This window comes from Podospora pseudopauciseta, chromosome 3, assembly GCF_035222475.1.
Source record: "Podospora pseudopauciseta strain CBS 411.78 chromosome 3, whole genome shotgun sequence".
In the NCBI taxonomy this organism is placed as follows: domain Eukaryota; kingdom Fungi; phylum Ascomycota; class Sordariomycetes; order Sordariales; family Podosporaceae; genus Podospora; species Podospora pseudopauciseta.
Window position 1 is genome coordinate 3352768 of NC_085893.1, and position 14514 is coordinate 3367281.

General features: G+C 54.3%; 6 protein-coding genes across 6 annotated transcripts; 3 read left to right on the forward strand and 3 right to left on the reverse strand.

Annotated features, from left to right (window-relative positions):
* Positions 1-1854: 1854 nt before the first annotated feature.
* QC763_309485 (uncharacterized protein) lies at positions 1855-2610 on the reverse strand (the record flags this gene model as incomplete). Its single annotated transcript, XM_062911402.1, has 2 exons — positions 1855-2239; positions 2294-2610. 2 exons carry the CDS (start codon positions 2608-2610, stop codon positions 1855-1857), a joined length of 702 nt encoding a protein of 233 aa, XP_062767429.1.
* A 656-nt stretch (positions 2611-3266) lies between these two features.
* Positions 3267-5926, forward strand: QC763_309490 (uncharacterized protein). The gene is made up of 3 exons (XM_062911403.1): positions 3267-3643; positions 3807-4181; positions 4283-5926. Exons 1-3 carry the CDS (start codon positions 3454-3456, stop codon positions 5272-5274), a joined length of 1557 nt encoding a protein of 518 aa, XP_062767430.1. The 5' UTR covers positions 3267-3453; the 3' UTR covers positions 5275-5926.
* A 674-nt stretch (positions 5927-6600) lies between these two features.
* Positions 6601-7443, forward strand: QC763_309500 (uncharacterized protein; the record flags this gene model as incomplete). The annotated part of the gene is made up of 1 exon (XM_062911404.1): positions 6601-7443. The coding sequence occupies one exon, from the start codon at positions 6601-6603 to the stop codon at positions 7441-7443; it is 843 nt and encodes a 280-aa protein (XP_062767431.1).
* Positions 7444-8382: 939 nt separating this feature from the next.
* Positions 8383-10757, reverse strand: QC763_309510 (uncharacterized protein; the record flags this gene model as incomplete). Its single annotated transcript, XM_062911405.1, has 2 exons — positions 8383-10268; positions 10321-10757. 2 exons carry the CDS (start codon positions 10755-10757, stop codon positions 8528-8530), a joined length of 2178 nt encoding a protein of 725 aa, XP_062767432.1. The 3' UTR covers positions 8383-8527.
* A 46-nt stretch (positions 10758-10803) lies between these two features.
* QC763_309520 (uncharacterized protein) lies at positions 10804-12595 on the forward strand (the record flags this gene model as incomplete). Its single annotated transcript, XM_062911406.1, has 2 exons — positions 10804-11707; positions 11771-12595. The coding sequence occupies exons 1-2, from the start codon at positions 11231-11233 to the stop codon at positions 12593-12595; spliced, it is 1302 nt and encodes a 433-aa protein (XP_062767433.1). The 5' UTR covers positions 10804-11230.
* Positions 12596-12715: 120 nt separating this feature from the next.
* On the reverse strand, positions 12716-14268 carry DYS1 (Deoxyhypusine synthase; the record flags this gene model as incomplete). The annotated part of the gene is made up of 2 exons (XM_062911407.1): positions 12838-14268; positions 12716-12781 (listed from the first exon to the last, which is right to left on the reverse strand). Exons 1-2 carry the CDS (start codon positions 13828-13830, stop codon positions 12716-12718), a joined length of 1059 nt encoding a protein of 352 aa, XP_062767434.1. The 5' UTR covers positions 13831-14268.
* Positions 14269-14514: the final 246 nt, after the last annotated feature.

Sequence of the window (14514 nt, forward strand, 5' to 3'; positions counted from 1 at the left end):
CCGGGCGCTCCCGAACGCAGGCTTCCAGAAGGGACCAATTATTATGAAGCTCGCCGACGGGACCTGTACAGTTAGACAGGAGCTTCTCGACACTGTAGTACCATCAACACCACGGTACGATAACCTCAGACAATACCCCGCGGCCGTCCCCGGAAATCCGAAGTCCGGCGGTTGGGCTTCGAACTGGAGAAGGATCTGACGATGGTGTTGGTTCGTGCTCTGTAAGAGGGGGAGTTTGGGAAGGAGGGTGCAGTGGCGGGGTCGGGTTTGTAGGTGACTTTTGGGGAGGGGGTGGTGAGATTGATGTTGTTTCGAGGGGTGATGTGAGGGGGTTGGCGGGAATTGAGGTTAATAGCTAAGAAAGATGAGGGATGGCGGGAAGATGGTGTTGGGGTCGGCTTAAATCAACGGGATACTGGGATTGGACTGGAAAAAGACTTTGTCTGAGCTTGTCTAGTAATAACTGTGGGGCTTTTATGGCTGGATCGGGACTGTTAATAGGGCTTATGGTAACTCTGTTGGCTTTTTTTGATTATACGGAGCAGGATTGTTTTATACTGTTTTGGTCAAAGGGTTTTTCTTTTAGTAGAATCTGCCGTTATAGCTGTTCCTTCCGGATTGAAGACTATGAAAGGCCCACCTCAATCTTCTCCTTACGGCTGCTTACCTTATATCACAAAATGAAAAAGCCTTGCGCATATACATCATCACTTTCCCTTTCAACCTCTTCTTTGGGATTTTCTTGTCGCAGCTGCTCTTGTTCGATGCTTCTGTCTTTGGTGGGTCTGGCTTCAATGGGTCACTATCTGAGCAAACAAGAACCTAGAATTACCTGGTGCCTTCGGCACAGCAGTTATCTGGGAGGTTATTCCTGTTATTGAGTGAGGGTACCAAGCCCTGTGCACTGATGTGAGCGATATATCGCCTTGACTACCTAGCAGTTTTGGTGTATCAAAACCTCGACGGCCCCAATATGACGCCCGAGTCTGCTGACGATTAAACTCGAACATGGTGTCTTCTGGCATGTGCTTCCGTCGATAATGTTTGAATTCCGTGACCCACAACGGAATTGCGGTAATACCCCATGGTAGCCTGTTTCAGTGGTCTGAACAGTTCCTCACACTCGTTATCTCGACGATCTGGAGCAGCTCAGCACCCTCGGTTTGATTGTAACGATTTCCTATGTATCTTGACGTCCTGATTCAACTGTTGCTATCCCTCCTGTGTATTCCATGTGTGCACATCTCGAATCTCATGTCCATAATCACCAGTCCGCTGCTCCATATTCCCAGCTCACACCACCCACCGCCGGCCTCTCACCTCCGGCTATCACCAGCCCCCATCCCCAGTCCCCATCCCCAGTCCCGCCAGCTCCTTCCCGCTTGCCTCAGACGCTGTGAGTCACCCTCCTCAGCCGCCCCAGACCCGCTCAACACCTGGCAACCACCCCGGCACCCTCCCCGGCACCTGCGGTCAGTCTACACTGGCTTCCGGCCCCACAATTCCGGCCACACTGTCGCCAAACCGGAGGTACCTCCGAAAATTTCCGCCGGTCCTCCCTCCCTCTCTCTCTTCTTCTTCATCCGCAACCAAAAAACGACGCAGGAACCGCCGGCACCACCAACCACCACCCACCAACGACGACATTCCCGTAAGTATCTTCGCTTCCATGCCCTGCTCTTGATCAGCTGGGACCAAAATATCTCGTCTGCTAACGCTTCAACTTTAGAAGAAAATCGAATAAAAAATGAGCGGGCAATCACCCACCGGGCGCGAGACCTTCTCGCTGCTCGCAGCGGCCGCGGGCTCCCCCTCCCGCAGCGAGTCGACTCCCTCTCTCTCCAGGGAGGAGGCTCAGGTGCTTGAGGCCGTGGCCGTTTCTGTTTCTAGGCCTCCTGCTGCTGTTGTTGTGACTGTTGGGATTGCAGCAGGGGCGGTGGAGGCTGGGGAGCAGACTGGTCCGTCGGCCGCCGAGGCGGATTCTGACTCTGAGACGCTCATGGGCGATGAGGAAGAGGAGGAAGCTGAGGCGGACGGCTCCGGGTCGTCTTCGTCGGGGGGCGCTGCTACTCGCAATAGCTTTCTGACTCCGGGGTGTGACCAGGGGATTGGGAAGGTGCTCGAGGATTTGAGGAAGGCGGAGGAGGCGAACAGGCGGGAGTGGGAGGAGAGGGAGAGGGCGAGGGTGGAGAGGGAGGAGGAGGTGAGGAGGTTGACGGGTAGGTTTCTTCCTTTTTCTCTTGTTGTTTGATTTCGTCGTGGCTTTCTGGATTTGGAACGAGTCAGTTTTGACTTGGGCTTTTGTTGCTTTGGACTCGGCAAAGTCGCCTTGGGGTGGACGAGCACACTCACCTTGCCTTTTGCTTTTTGTTCCATTTTCGAGTCTGGTCTCAATCCCGGCAAGTAGCCTTGAGATGGATGAACACACACACCTTCCTCATCCTCGAGTCTTTGGGCATCGGCCTCGTGCTCAGATGGTTTGGGGCAATAGCTGGACTTGGACTTGGTCCAAGCATGGTTGATTGCTCGGGTTGCTCTAGCATCATTGCTCTTCGACAGCATGGCCATTTGACGCTTGACCCTTTGACTTTCCCGTTCCTTTCTTTTCATGTTTCTTCCAATTGTAGCCGCCGACTTGACTTTGATTCAAGTTTGGTTGCTTGCTCGGACGGCGTTGTTGATTGTTGACTGGGCGATCTCACCATGATCAACTTGTTTCCCTTGCCTTTCGTTCCATCCTTCTCTCCCGAGTGGGTGGATAGCTGGTTGGATTTCTGTTACAGCTGTGTTCCTCTTTTAGTTAGGATATAGAAAGAAGATTGAAGTCAGGATGAATGCTAACGTCACTTGCACAGAAGAGAGAACTGCGGCGGTGGTTGGGTGGCGTGCTGGCGTGGAAGTTGAGCCGGGTGAGCCGGTACGTGAACAACGACAACAATGCCTGCAGTAATTACAGTGCAGGCCTAGGGAGCAGTCACTGATGGGACAATAGGTGGTGGCAGGGAGCGCTGGGGTGGTGGGAGCGCAAGGGTCTGCCCTAAAGGGCGACCTCGACGCTCCTCGGCAAACACTCTCCTCTTCACGACCCAGCGAAGACGAAGCGTGAGTGTCCCGACCTACCTCCCGCTCTTTCGACTCGATCTTTTTGCTAATATCACCAAGTAGCAACATGGATCCAGGAGAGACCCGTCGCCAACTTGTTGGCAACCTCAAGGAGGCTACGGCCAGGCGTGGTTAGTTCATTTTGCATGCTCTTCACTGACACCCATCCCCAGCCCTCGACCACGGCGGGACCTTCCTCTGTGTGGTCGCCCTCTGAACCCCCCTCAGCCTACTGCTTTGTGGAGCTTGGACCACCCGAGAGCTCAAGTGAGTTTGAGAGTATTCTAGCTGTTTTTCTCGCGGGGCTTTGGAGAGTTTTCTTTTCTCTCTTCATCACCAACAGCCCAAAAAATGGACGGCCGCTTCGAACAGAACGTCACCAGCGGCATCCTTTCCCTTACCGCTGGTGACGATGACTTCACCCGTCACCGTCCCGACCCCATCAACGTCCAAGCCGCCCAGGCCCACGCTTCTCGTTCGGGTTCTCAACGCCCAGTCGCGGTTCACAACCCGCCTGAGGCTGCGGAGAGAGCTGATAGAGGTCACTTACCCCCTCACCAATCTGTTGTCTTTCACACCTTTGCTGCGACCTTTTCACCCACTGTTTGCTCGCTCACCCTCCCCTCTTCCTTTTTTCTCTTCTTCTCTTCTTCACTCAGCAACAACACAACGACTTGGTCAGCCTGCTAACATGAAGCCGACAGGCAACAACAACGAGATGTCCCAGACATCCGCAGCGGAGGGCTTCGGCCGAGTCGGTGGCCCTGGGGAGCGCCCGGGCAGCATAGCTGCCTCGTCTGTTTACTCAGACGACCTCGCTCGCGGGGAGGGTCAACCTTGGGGACCCACTGGTGATGACGCAGATCCCTTCACTGGGTCATACACCAACGAGGAGGGGGAGCGATTCCCCTCCGAAATTCAACCGCTCCGGGTTGGTCTCGCTGGCCAACCCGCTTCCGGCCTGAAGCGCTTTTCAGCGCTTCAAAACTACTCGTACCCGGCGACGTCCGCTCGCCATCAGAGCATCCTTCGGGATTACTCCGCCTGGGCGGCCGAGCGCGGCCCTGGGCATGATGATGGTATGAATCTTCCATCTCATTTCATGTTCTTTTCCCTTTTCATCCCGGTCGCTCCTCCGAATTTCATTTTCGCCAACAGTCACTAACAAACTTTTGGGCAGAAGGGTGGTCCAACTGGGACTACGAGGAGGCGAGAGCCAATGATATTCGGATCTATGGCGAGGAAGACTCTAGCGAGGGTCCTTCCGGCGAGCAGTCAGACTCTTATGAGTCTATTTACGCTTGCTCCTCGCCCGACCCCGGGGAAGTCTCTCCCTCGGGGGAACCCCAAGCTCTCCCCCAGCCGACGAGAGCTCACCAGCACCACCAAGAGTCAGCTGACTCTTCTCGTCTTCTTCCTCCCCGCGCCGACCTCCAAGGCCGGGACGATTCACCGCTCGACCAATACATGCCGGTCGAGGCCCAAGCCGGCCCCTCTGCACCTCGGCGCACGGGCACCAAGAACCTCTTCGGAGATGGCGGTTGGCTGGCTGATACCAGCTCCTCCGCGCAGCAGACCCCAGCTCAAAAGAAGCTGGAGAAGATCACCGGTCCCAGGAGGAGCCCGACCAAGCCCAAGTCCCGCTTCCTTGGCGGCTTCATGAAGAAAGCTCGCGGGATCGTCGAATCACCCTCTCGCACCTTCGGCCCCCCGCTTCGCCGCTCGCCAGCTTCGATGCCACAGCCGCCTCGCAGTGGTGAAGAACCTCCCACCCCGCCACCCCACATCCCTCGCCAATCTCAGCTCGTCATCTCCCTCAACCCTCGCGAGCAATCCCTTATTTACTGTGAGCTCGACTTCGCCATCGCCGACGCTCTCAACGACTACATCATGTCGCAGTTCAACCTCGGCCGAGTTGATCATGCCACTATCAAGAAGACCGCCGACGAGTGGGCCAAGAAGGGTTTACCCAAAGTCAAGGGCTTCCGCTACGACGTCGACACCCAATTGTCCATCCTCCGCGCCCATATCGAGCAGTTCAAGTTCTACGGTCAGGCCGCCACGACCGTCCCGTCCATGCTCGGCATCATCGACACCATGAGGACCACGGCCCGCGAGATGCGTCTCCGCACTTACTGCGTTCCTGATGTGGTGATTAGCAAGTGGCTCTAGGACATTACTTCCTTCTTCGCCTTCATCTCAGTCGAGCGCCATAGAATCGACCTCCTCCAAACAGCCAAAGCCTTCTTTGAATCCTGTCGCGCGCGTGAAATCGCCCCAGCCAGGACCCGCTGACACGCATCGACGAGGGATTCCGATGCCTATTTCGACTGATTCCAGGCCTCTCTGCATTATCTGCACGCCTATCGAAGTCTTTTCAACACCTCTCTGCATCACAAGAAGGCCTATTCGATGATCTTTCGAACGCCTATCAGTTGCGATTTGAGGCATATTTACATCAGTTTGAGGCCTATTAGATTTTTTCGACGCCTATTTCGTTTATTTTGAGGCCTGTTAGATGTTTTCGACGCCTACCGAGTTTAGTTTGATGCCTTTTCAGTTCAGTTTGACACGTGGTTGATTTCTTTTCAAGGGTATATTTGCATCAAACGAAGGGAGGAGGAGTGGAATGGAAGGGAGCAGGGGTTGCATGGAAGGGGGGAGGAATTGCATGGAAAGAATGGAGTCTGGAGGACATGGAAAGGATGGAGGGCATGGAAATTTGATTTTGAAAACTTGTTTGGGATCGGGCATTGCAAGGTGTTGGGGATAAGCGTATACACATCAGTTGAGATGGAAGATTGCGTTTGAGACTTTGGATGATCAGTGTGATGTGTAATTGTGTCTTGTGTGAATGTGATGTGTGATCAATGTCTATTGCGCTGTGTGCTAGGTGTGCAATGTGCTTTTCAATGCCTCCATTAATTTGTTCAAGGCCTCGATTGATCTCTTGAAAGGCCTCAACCTCATATGTCGCTCTGAAAGTCACTGCTATTGTCCCGAATGACTCCTTCAACCTGTGAATAGCTTCATCGCTTGAATACCCCAACATCCAGACACACTACCATCTGGACCCCAGCCCTGCGATAACTCCCATGTCCTCTTATAGTAATCTCTTGATGGTGTGTTACACCTCACGTGACGAACGAAAATAAATTTGATAATGGTGTTGGTGATCGCCCCGTTTTGAAGCAGGTTTCGCTCGACGCCTTCGGTGTGACATCATAGGCCAGACCCCATCACCAACGACCTCATCAGCCAAGAACGAAATTCCATTTTCATAACCACAACGTCAGCACCTTTCAGCCGCCTTCCTTTTCGCACAAATCAAGAATTCTGACCTTCATACACTAGGCACAGACGAACCCTTATTTCAGTCGGTCGCTCCCTAGTCCCTGCACCAGCAGCCGTTCAAGCTCTGATCATCCACCCCCTAGCTCACATTCTCCATCTCATCACCCACATTCAAAACACATACCACAGAGAGAGGGAAAAAAAATGCCACGATCTTACCGCTCCGACAGCTCCCCCGAGCGAGAAAGAGAAGACTACTACCGCCCCTCCCGTCACCGCTCCGTCACCCCCGGCCCCAACACCCGCGGTCCTTCCCGTCCAAGAGATTACTCTCCCTCTTCCCGCGGAGGGGGCCGCGCAGACGAGTACTACGCCTCGGGCGCTTTGCAGGAGCGACACCCCCACTTTGAATACGAAGACCACACCCCCTTTTACCGCCCCGACCCACGCGATCGTGATACGTTGCAGATCCCGCGTGACGGCTATCGCCAGTCTTCTAGGCCGAGAACAACCCGCACCAGTACCGATGATAGTCTGACAACGGGAACGACGTATACAGGTGACACAACCACCATCATCCCTCGCTCTAGCCGTGGCCGTTCCAGATCGTCTAGCAGTTCCTCTTCGCGATCTTCATCACCAGACATCCACCACCGCAAACGGGGTCCGATTCGGCAGGCGAAGAAATCGCTTCAGGAAACTTTTACTCCGTCTACTTCTGGCTTGGGGGTGGGGGTTCTAGGTGCTATTGTTGGTGGTCTGGCGGCACGAGAGGCGGTGGAGCATTTACCTCCGAAGTCGAGATCAAAGAGTAGATCTGGGAGTCACAGCAAGAGTAAGCATGACAAGGTTGCGGTTCTGGGCACGGTGCTAGGGGCGGCGATTGGGGGGTTGGGGGCGAATGCGATTGAGAGGCATATTGAGAGGAAAAAGGGGATTGAGGAGAGTTGGGGACGGAGGGAGGGGGAGTTGGCTAGGTTGGAGGAACGGGTGAAGGAGGTGGAGGGGGGGAGGGATAGGGAGTATGAGAGGGGGAGGAGGTACTGATGGGGGTTTGTTGAGGAGTGGTTATGAGGTTATGATCTGATGATAGGGGTGGCTTTTGGTTTGTTTGGCGTTGGTATGAGTCCGGGATGGCATATCTATTGGAATTTCTGTTGCCAATGCTGTATGCTGGAATGACAGTTTTCTGACTCATCTCCCAGTGTTCTCTTCTACCAAATGACCCCATCCTCCTCCATCCAGTGATTAGTGATTAGACGTCAGTGCAAGACAATGTCTTGATATTGGTCGTCTGCCAAGCCCTTGTCATAATCACCGCCCGTAAAACCATGGAGAAAGCCGTTACCGATGACCATGTACTGCGGATAGTCATCGGTGTCTCAGTCCCCGATCTTGACATAAGAGTTGTCAGGGTCAGGTTCACGGAGAGGACGGAGGATAAAGGGAGCCGGGCACCCCGGGATGACGTGGATCTCGTCGTTCTTCTCTGCATCCCTTGGGCACAGGCCGAAGGGAGCAGTTGCGTCATTTGTGAGGAGAAGCTTGCGCTCCCAGAGACGGGCCAGAAGGTGGTAGACAAGCTTTGCTTGCTTGGAGACGGCCGAGTCATGTAGGCCAGAAGCGCTTGGAAACTCTCCAGAAGACACCCTCGACTGAAGCGTCTTCCAAAGCTCCAGTACCTATGGAGAAACTTGGCAGTAGAACCCGATGGATTAGCAAGAGGGAACCTTTACGGGGCCCCCTATTTGTCTTACCAGCGTCCCCCTCCATAACTATCTTTGAAGGTCTTTTAGCTATCTTTTAAGGCCTTTTAACTATCTTTAAGGCCTTTAGATTTTTTTTAAAGACCTCTAAATTATCTTCTACGACCTGTAAACTATCTTAAAGGACCTTTAACTATCCTTTAAGGCTCTTTAACTATCTTGAAGGGCCTTTCGATATTTTTTTTAAGGCTTTTTAACAATCTTTAAATGCCTTTAAATTATCTTTTGAGGCTTTTTAATTATCCTTTAACGCTTTTTGATTATCCTTTATGACCTTTAAATTATGCTTAAAGCCTTTAAACCATCTTTTAAGGCCTTCAAACTATCCGGTGTGCTTACAAAGATCAAAGCGCGCCCTTATCTTCCTAGTGCAGAGCAATCTTCTCCTCCGCCACCCCCTTTCCGAGTCCACCATCACCACCCATAAACCCATGGTAGAACCCATTCCCAACCACCATGTACTGCGGCAGCGCATCGCTCTCCCAATCGCCCAACTGCCAGTTCGTATTCACATTGGGGCCATCCAGTCTCCGAAGAATGAACGGCGCCGGGCACCCTGGAATAACATGCACCTCGTCGCCTTTCTGCGCATCCCTCGGTGCCAGACCAATCTTGTCATCATTTCCCGTGACGAACAACCTTCGCTCCCAGAGGCAAGCAAGAAGGTGGTAGATCATCTTCGAGTCGTGGGAGACAACCAAATCATGGACTGCATCTTGGTTGCTGGCCAGGGCCATGGCGCGAATAAAGTCAGAGGCAAAGTCGGAGATCCATCCAGGAACCCAGGTGGGAACCCATTCGTCAATGATCGGTTGGATGTTGAAGGGATCGACGCCAACTTCTGTCTGAGGCTGCGGGGTGGTGCCCTCCGTGGCAGGAGCAGGACTCTTGGGACCAGGACTCTTAGGAGCAGGATTAACCAGATCCCAAAGCGACCTCAACCTCGAATAATCCGATTGCTCCTCCCCCTCCGAAGCCGTCGTCGGACGCCCATACGATAGACGATCCCCATCAATCTCGGTCGAGTCGTTAATCATCGTCCTCCAAAACGCATCCGTCCTCTCATCATTAGTCCCCGGATCCTCCCCCCACCCCTCCCTCTTCACCCCCGCCAACTCCATCCACGAGCTCAACACCCTCGGCACGTCCAACCACCGCCCCTGATCAACCAGCACCTCCCCGACCCTCCCAATAACCCCCACCCTCCTCGACTTCGTAAGCAGTATCCCATTCTTCGTCATCTTCAAATACTTGACAAAAACCTTCCTCGCCCTCTCCTCCCCCCCCTCATCAACAAAACTCGCATAAACCGCCAACCTCCTCCTCTCCATCAACGCCCACTTGGGCGGGAACGTACAAAAGCTCGCATCCGCCACCCAGCTCGGGACATGCAGCCTTCTGTAACCATCCTGCGGCCTGAACAACCTCTCCCCCATGAGCAACTCCACCCCGTCACTCTCCCCCTTCACACACGCAAACACCGCCTCCGTCAGCGCCTGCCTCAACGACAAGGTGTAATCCGGCCTGAGAAAATTCTTATTTGTAACGATGCCCAAAAACCCGTAAAACGAGTCCCTCTTCCAGCTCACCTGCGAGCCGCAGAACTTGCGTCGGAGCTGTGTGAATGTAATAGGGGTTTTGGCTTCCAACTTTTGCTGGCGGGTGGTAACCATTGATGAGATACGTTCTTCGATCGTGACGATGGTGTCGAACCCCAAACCTCGCAGGGCTAAACGGTGGGTTTTGCAGCATTTGGCCGTCGAGTGACGGGTTAGACCGTCGACTGCGTTTTGGAGGGTGAGGTAAGGGAGTTCTTGATCCGCGAATAGGAGGGTGATTTCGGAGGGGAGGGCGAGCTCCTGGATCGTCCAGGTGCGTTTCCACCATTCCAGGTCGAGGAGGGCGGCGAAGGATTCGAAGTGGGGTTTGTAGGAGTCTTTGATGTCGGCGCGCTTGCCTTTGGTGAGGGGGGTGAAGCAGGGGAGGTCGGAGAGGTGGGTGGTGGGTTGGGAGAGGGCGGCGAAGAGGTTGAGGAGCTCGAGGGCGGAGGCGGGGGATGAAGGGGTGGTGGCGGTCACGTCGGCTGGTTTGGGGAAGTCGCCTAGCCTGGGGGATGGTCAGTACGGATTATGTCAGGGCGAGGAAAGGAGGGTCGTACCAGATGAAACACCTCCCGCAGTACTTGTAAATATCCCCTATCTTGCCCACCTGCTCACTCTTCTCGACTGGGTTCCCCTGGTCGATGCATATGGCGTCAATCCAGAACTTCTTCGGCTCGGTCTTGTGACGGATCCGATGCAGGGCAAGCCAGAGGTTCTTCCGGATCTTGAACTGGGTGTTTTCATTCACGGTGATGAACTGCTCGTCGTCTTTGGTGCCCCAGGCATACGACAGAGCGTCAAAGTGGCCGTATAGATCAGGGTCAAACTCGAAGATGTCGACCCTGCAGACGATGGGAGCGGTGTCGTCCTCGCTTGGCTCTAGGGTGAGGAGACGGACTTCGGCTGGGTCGAGGCCGAGGGGGGTGTAGGCGAAGCCGGATTTCCTGTAGCCGGCCCGCTGGGGCTGGGGGGATGGGCCGACGGGGGTGGGCATGATGATTCAGAGTGGTATGCAATTCTCAAGTTTGAAGTGATCAGGAAAGATGAAGATGAAGGTCCCTGTGAAGGACATGTTTCGTTTTTAAACCCCACACTTCAACTTAACGACGCTGCCGCCCAACATTTCTTCAACCTCTCTCGAAATGTGATGGACATTAGACCCGGCCAGACCACTCCGACAGTCCAGGTCTAGACCTGAAGCGCGCATTCAGCCAGCCTTCAGCTCCCAGGTTGTCAATAGTTGATGCATGGAGGTGGAGTCGAGCAGGCAAATGGTAGGCCATGATGGTCAAAGACTTGAGGAATCAGAAAAGGAGTGGGATATCGACTCAATAATGGTACGAAGGTATGTAAGCAACCCTTCTACCGTAGTGATTGGATAGACAAGCCCAATATAGAAATAGCTATCACATCGATAGACATGGTAATTTCGATCGAAATGTTGCAAAGCGTGACACACCCCACCTCATGTCTTGGCCGTTGACGGTTTGCGGGGAGGTCACGTGGCGGTTACACCCCAACAGCAGGGGTACACCGCATGGGCCGACGCTATGCGACGTCACTTGCAACGGCCGGTGGGCTGAGCTCCAGCTGTTGCTCTTCTCTCGATGCATTCACAGCTTCGAGTTTGATGGGTTGAACCCTCTTTTGCTTTTCCAACTCAAAATATCCAAAATGTCGAGACTGGCGACCCTCCCCCGACGACTGGCTCTCCTCCGCCCCCTAAGGAGGACGACATGCACCGCCAGGAGCTACTCCACAGCATCCGAACAGCGCCTCGACAACCGCGTCAAGATCGTCGAAGTAGGGCCGCGCGATGGCCTCCAAAACGAAAAGAATATCGTGCCGCTGGCGACAAAGATTGAGCTGATTGAACGACTGGCAAAGACCGGGCTTCAGACAATCGAGGCGGGTTCGTTTGTCGCTCCGAAATGGGTGCCACAAGTATGCCGCCCCCTTTCCAACAACCCTTTCCAACTCCCGGGATGCTTACCATATGAAAAACAGATGGCCAACTCCTCCGAAATCCTCTCCCACATCCTCACCACCCCACCACCCTCCCCCCACCCCCTAACCTACTCCTTCCTCGCTCCCAACATGAAAGGCCTCTCCAACGCCTTCTCCATCCTCGACGCAAACCCCTCCTCTTTCTCCACCGAATCCAACCCTTCACCATCAAAACCCTCCCTCGAAATGGCCGTCTTTGCCTCGGCAACCGAAACCTTTTCCCAAAAAAACCTCAACGCCTCCATCGCCGCCTCTCTTGAAGCTTTTAGGGCGGTCATCTCCGCCGCCAAGGAAACACCCTACAATCTCCGCGTCCGCGGCTACATCTCCGTCGTCCTCGGCTGCCCCTTTGAGGGCTACGACGTCTCGCCCCACCGCGTTGCTGAGATTGCTACCGAGCTGCTCGAGATGGGAGTGGACGAAATCGCGCTGGGTGATACGACAGGCATGGGCACTGCGCCCAGAACAAAGGACCTGTTGAATTGTCTGAGGAGCGCGGGGATAAGGAATGAGGATGTGGCGATGCACTTTCATGATACGTACGGGCAGGCGCTGGTGAACACGGCTGTGGCGTTGGAGCATGGGATCAGGACGTTCGATGCTAGTGTTAGTGGGTTGGGGGGTTGCCCGTACAGCCCCGGTGCTACCGGGAACGTGGCGACGGAGGATGTGGTGTATTTTATGGAGAGTTTGGGGATGGATACGGGGGTTGATTTGGATGGGGTGGCCGAGGTGGGGGAGTGGATTAGCAAGGAGTTGGGGAGGGGGAATGGGAGTACCGTTGGGAGGGCGGTTTTGGGGCGGAGGAAGAGGAAGCAGGAGTGATGAGGAAGAGGGGGGATGTACATACATGCATAGGTTGATTTGGAGTTAGGGTATGAGGTTCATGAGGAAATGAATTGTCAAAATTGGTTTATTTTATTTTGCTTTTCCGAGAGGGTGCTGCTAGTCTTCTTTTGCAAAGGTGTTGGCTACGATGAAGGGGAAGGCGGCTGTGGCTTCCATGTAGACCTGTTGCGATGTTAGCTCTGCTGTCTGTCTGGTTGATGAAGAAAAGAAGAACTGACCTTGACTGCATCAGCACCGATCTTGATCTTTCCCCAGCTGACCGCCTCATCTGGTCTCGCACCGGCGTCACTGCCGTCAAACTCCTGAGCCGTGTTGACATACACGGCCGACTCGGCCCCGTTTCTCATCAAGCACGCATTGGCTATGTGGTGCTTCACAATCCCGCCTCCCAAAATAATCATGCCTGCCCTCTTGGCCCTCACAGCAATGGTGTTGATCTTTCTGATATCTTCGACGATATCCACCCTCAACTGCTTCGGCGACGCCTTGAACGTGTGGAAATACAGCATATCCCCCAAACTCCCATCCGTCAGCGCCGGGCAGAAAACAGGGATGTTGTTCTTGTACGCCCAGTAATAGACGCTCCTCTCATCGTTGATCTCCTTGCCCAACCGGTGGATAATCTTGGAGGGCGTCCAGTTGATCTCGTCTTCGGTACCCTTGGAGGCCTCCTGCTCCTCGAGCATCCTGTCCAGGATGGGCACGACCCAATCTTCAAACAGGCAGTAGTTCTTGTTGGGGACGACGAGGTTCCCGATGCGGTTGAGCCCTTGCTTGCGGAGGGAGGAGCCCTCGGCGGCGAAGGAGGAGAGGTAGGTGTCGCCGAGGCACTTGATAAAGTCCTCCTCGACGCCGCCGGCGGTGGTGACGATGGCGGAGATGTGGGAGTGCTGGGCTAGGTAGCGGAGGGTGCCGCGGAGGCCTGAGGAGATGAGGTTGGAGGTGTAGCCGAGGAAGATGGTGGTTTTGGCTGAGGGGTCGGAGGGGTCTGACCAGGTGCGCATGTCGTTGATTATCCGGACGGCTTCGCACATGGAGGAGGCTTGGAAGCCCATGTGCTTCATGCCCTGGAGGAGGTCGTCGACGGTGATGGGCCGGCCTTTGAAGGCGTTGAAGTCGAGCTCTTCTACTTTTTGGGCGTCTGAGGGCATGTCGACTGATTGGACGAGGACGGCCTCGGTGGCTGCGGTTGGGGGCAGGTTGCTGTCCATTTTTGTCTATCTGAGGTTTTTGATATCTGATGATGATGGCGGGGTTGAGATCCAGGTGAAAATCTCAAGATAGTTTTTGAGAAACAGGCGAAGGATGGAGATATGTACAGTAAGTCAAACCGAGACTGATGATGCTTGAGTACACTTGGCAGAACAGGCCCAAATTCAAATGGTGGTTACTTCTTCTTATCTTGCCAACGCCTTTTTGGCTTGAATCTTCAGACGAAGCGGGAGTCTGAGTCTCAGAGAATGAGGGACCTTCTTGGCTGCAGTTACACATCCCGCCCCACTTTTAATTGTCGAATCTTGAATGCCACACAGCTGATGCCGCTTGCTCCATGTTCTATCCCATCTACAAAGCCGAGCAACGGCGAGATCTCAGAATTCATCATTGATATCAATAGTCGGCGACCGCTTTTCAATGACACTCATCTCAAGATGACTTCGGTGAGCGTGCCCTCCTAAACCCGGGCTGACGGATTCGGTGCACTAACATTTAAATCTCTTCTGTGGTTTTACCCGATACCAATGGCATGCGTGAAACAAGCGCAGATGCCGGGACGGTGCATGGCGGGGCTTGTCCCGGAAGGGGCTAGTGTGCGGCGACGCACACCCCCCACAGGGGGCTCCCACAGGGCGGCACCAGGCCGAAAAGCACAGGGAATTGGTTGCTTGTTGGGTGCT

Coding starts and splice junctions, on each gene's coding strand:
- QC763_309490 (XM_062911403.1), top strand. CDS start 3,454: ATGGACGGCCGCTTCGAACAGAACGTCACCAGCGGCATCCTTTCCCTT. Junction 3,644..3,806: donor TGCGGAGAGAGCTGATAGAG/GTCACTTACCCC, acceptor TGAAGCCGACAG/GCAACAACAACGAGATGTCC. Junction 4,182..4,282: donor CGGCCCTGGGCATGATGATG/GTATGAATCTTC, acceptor ACTTTTGGGCAG/AAGGGTGGTCCAACTGGGAC.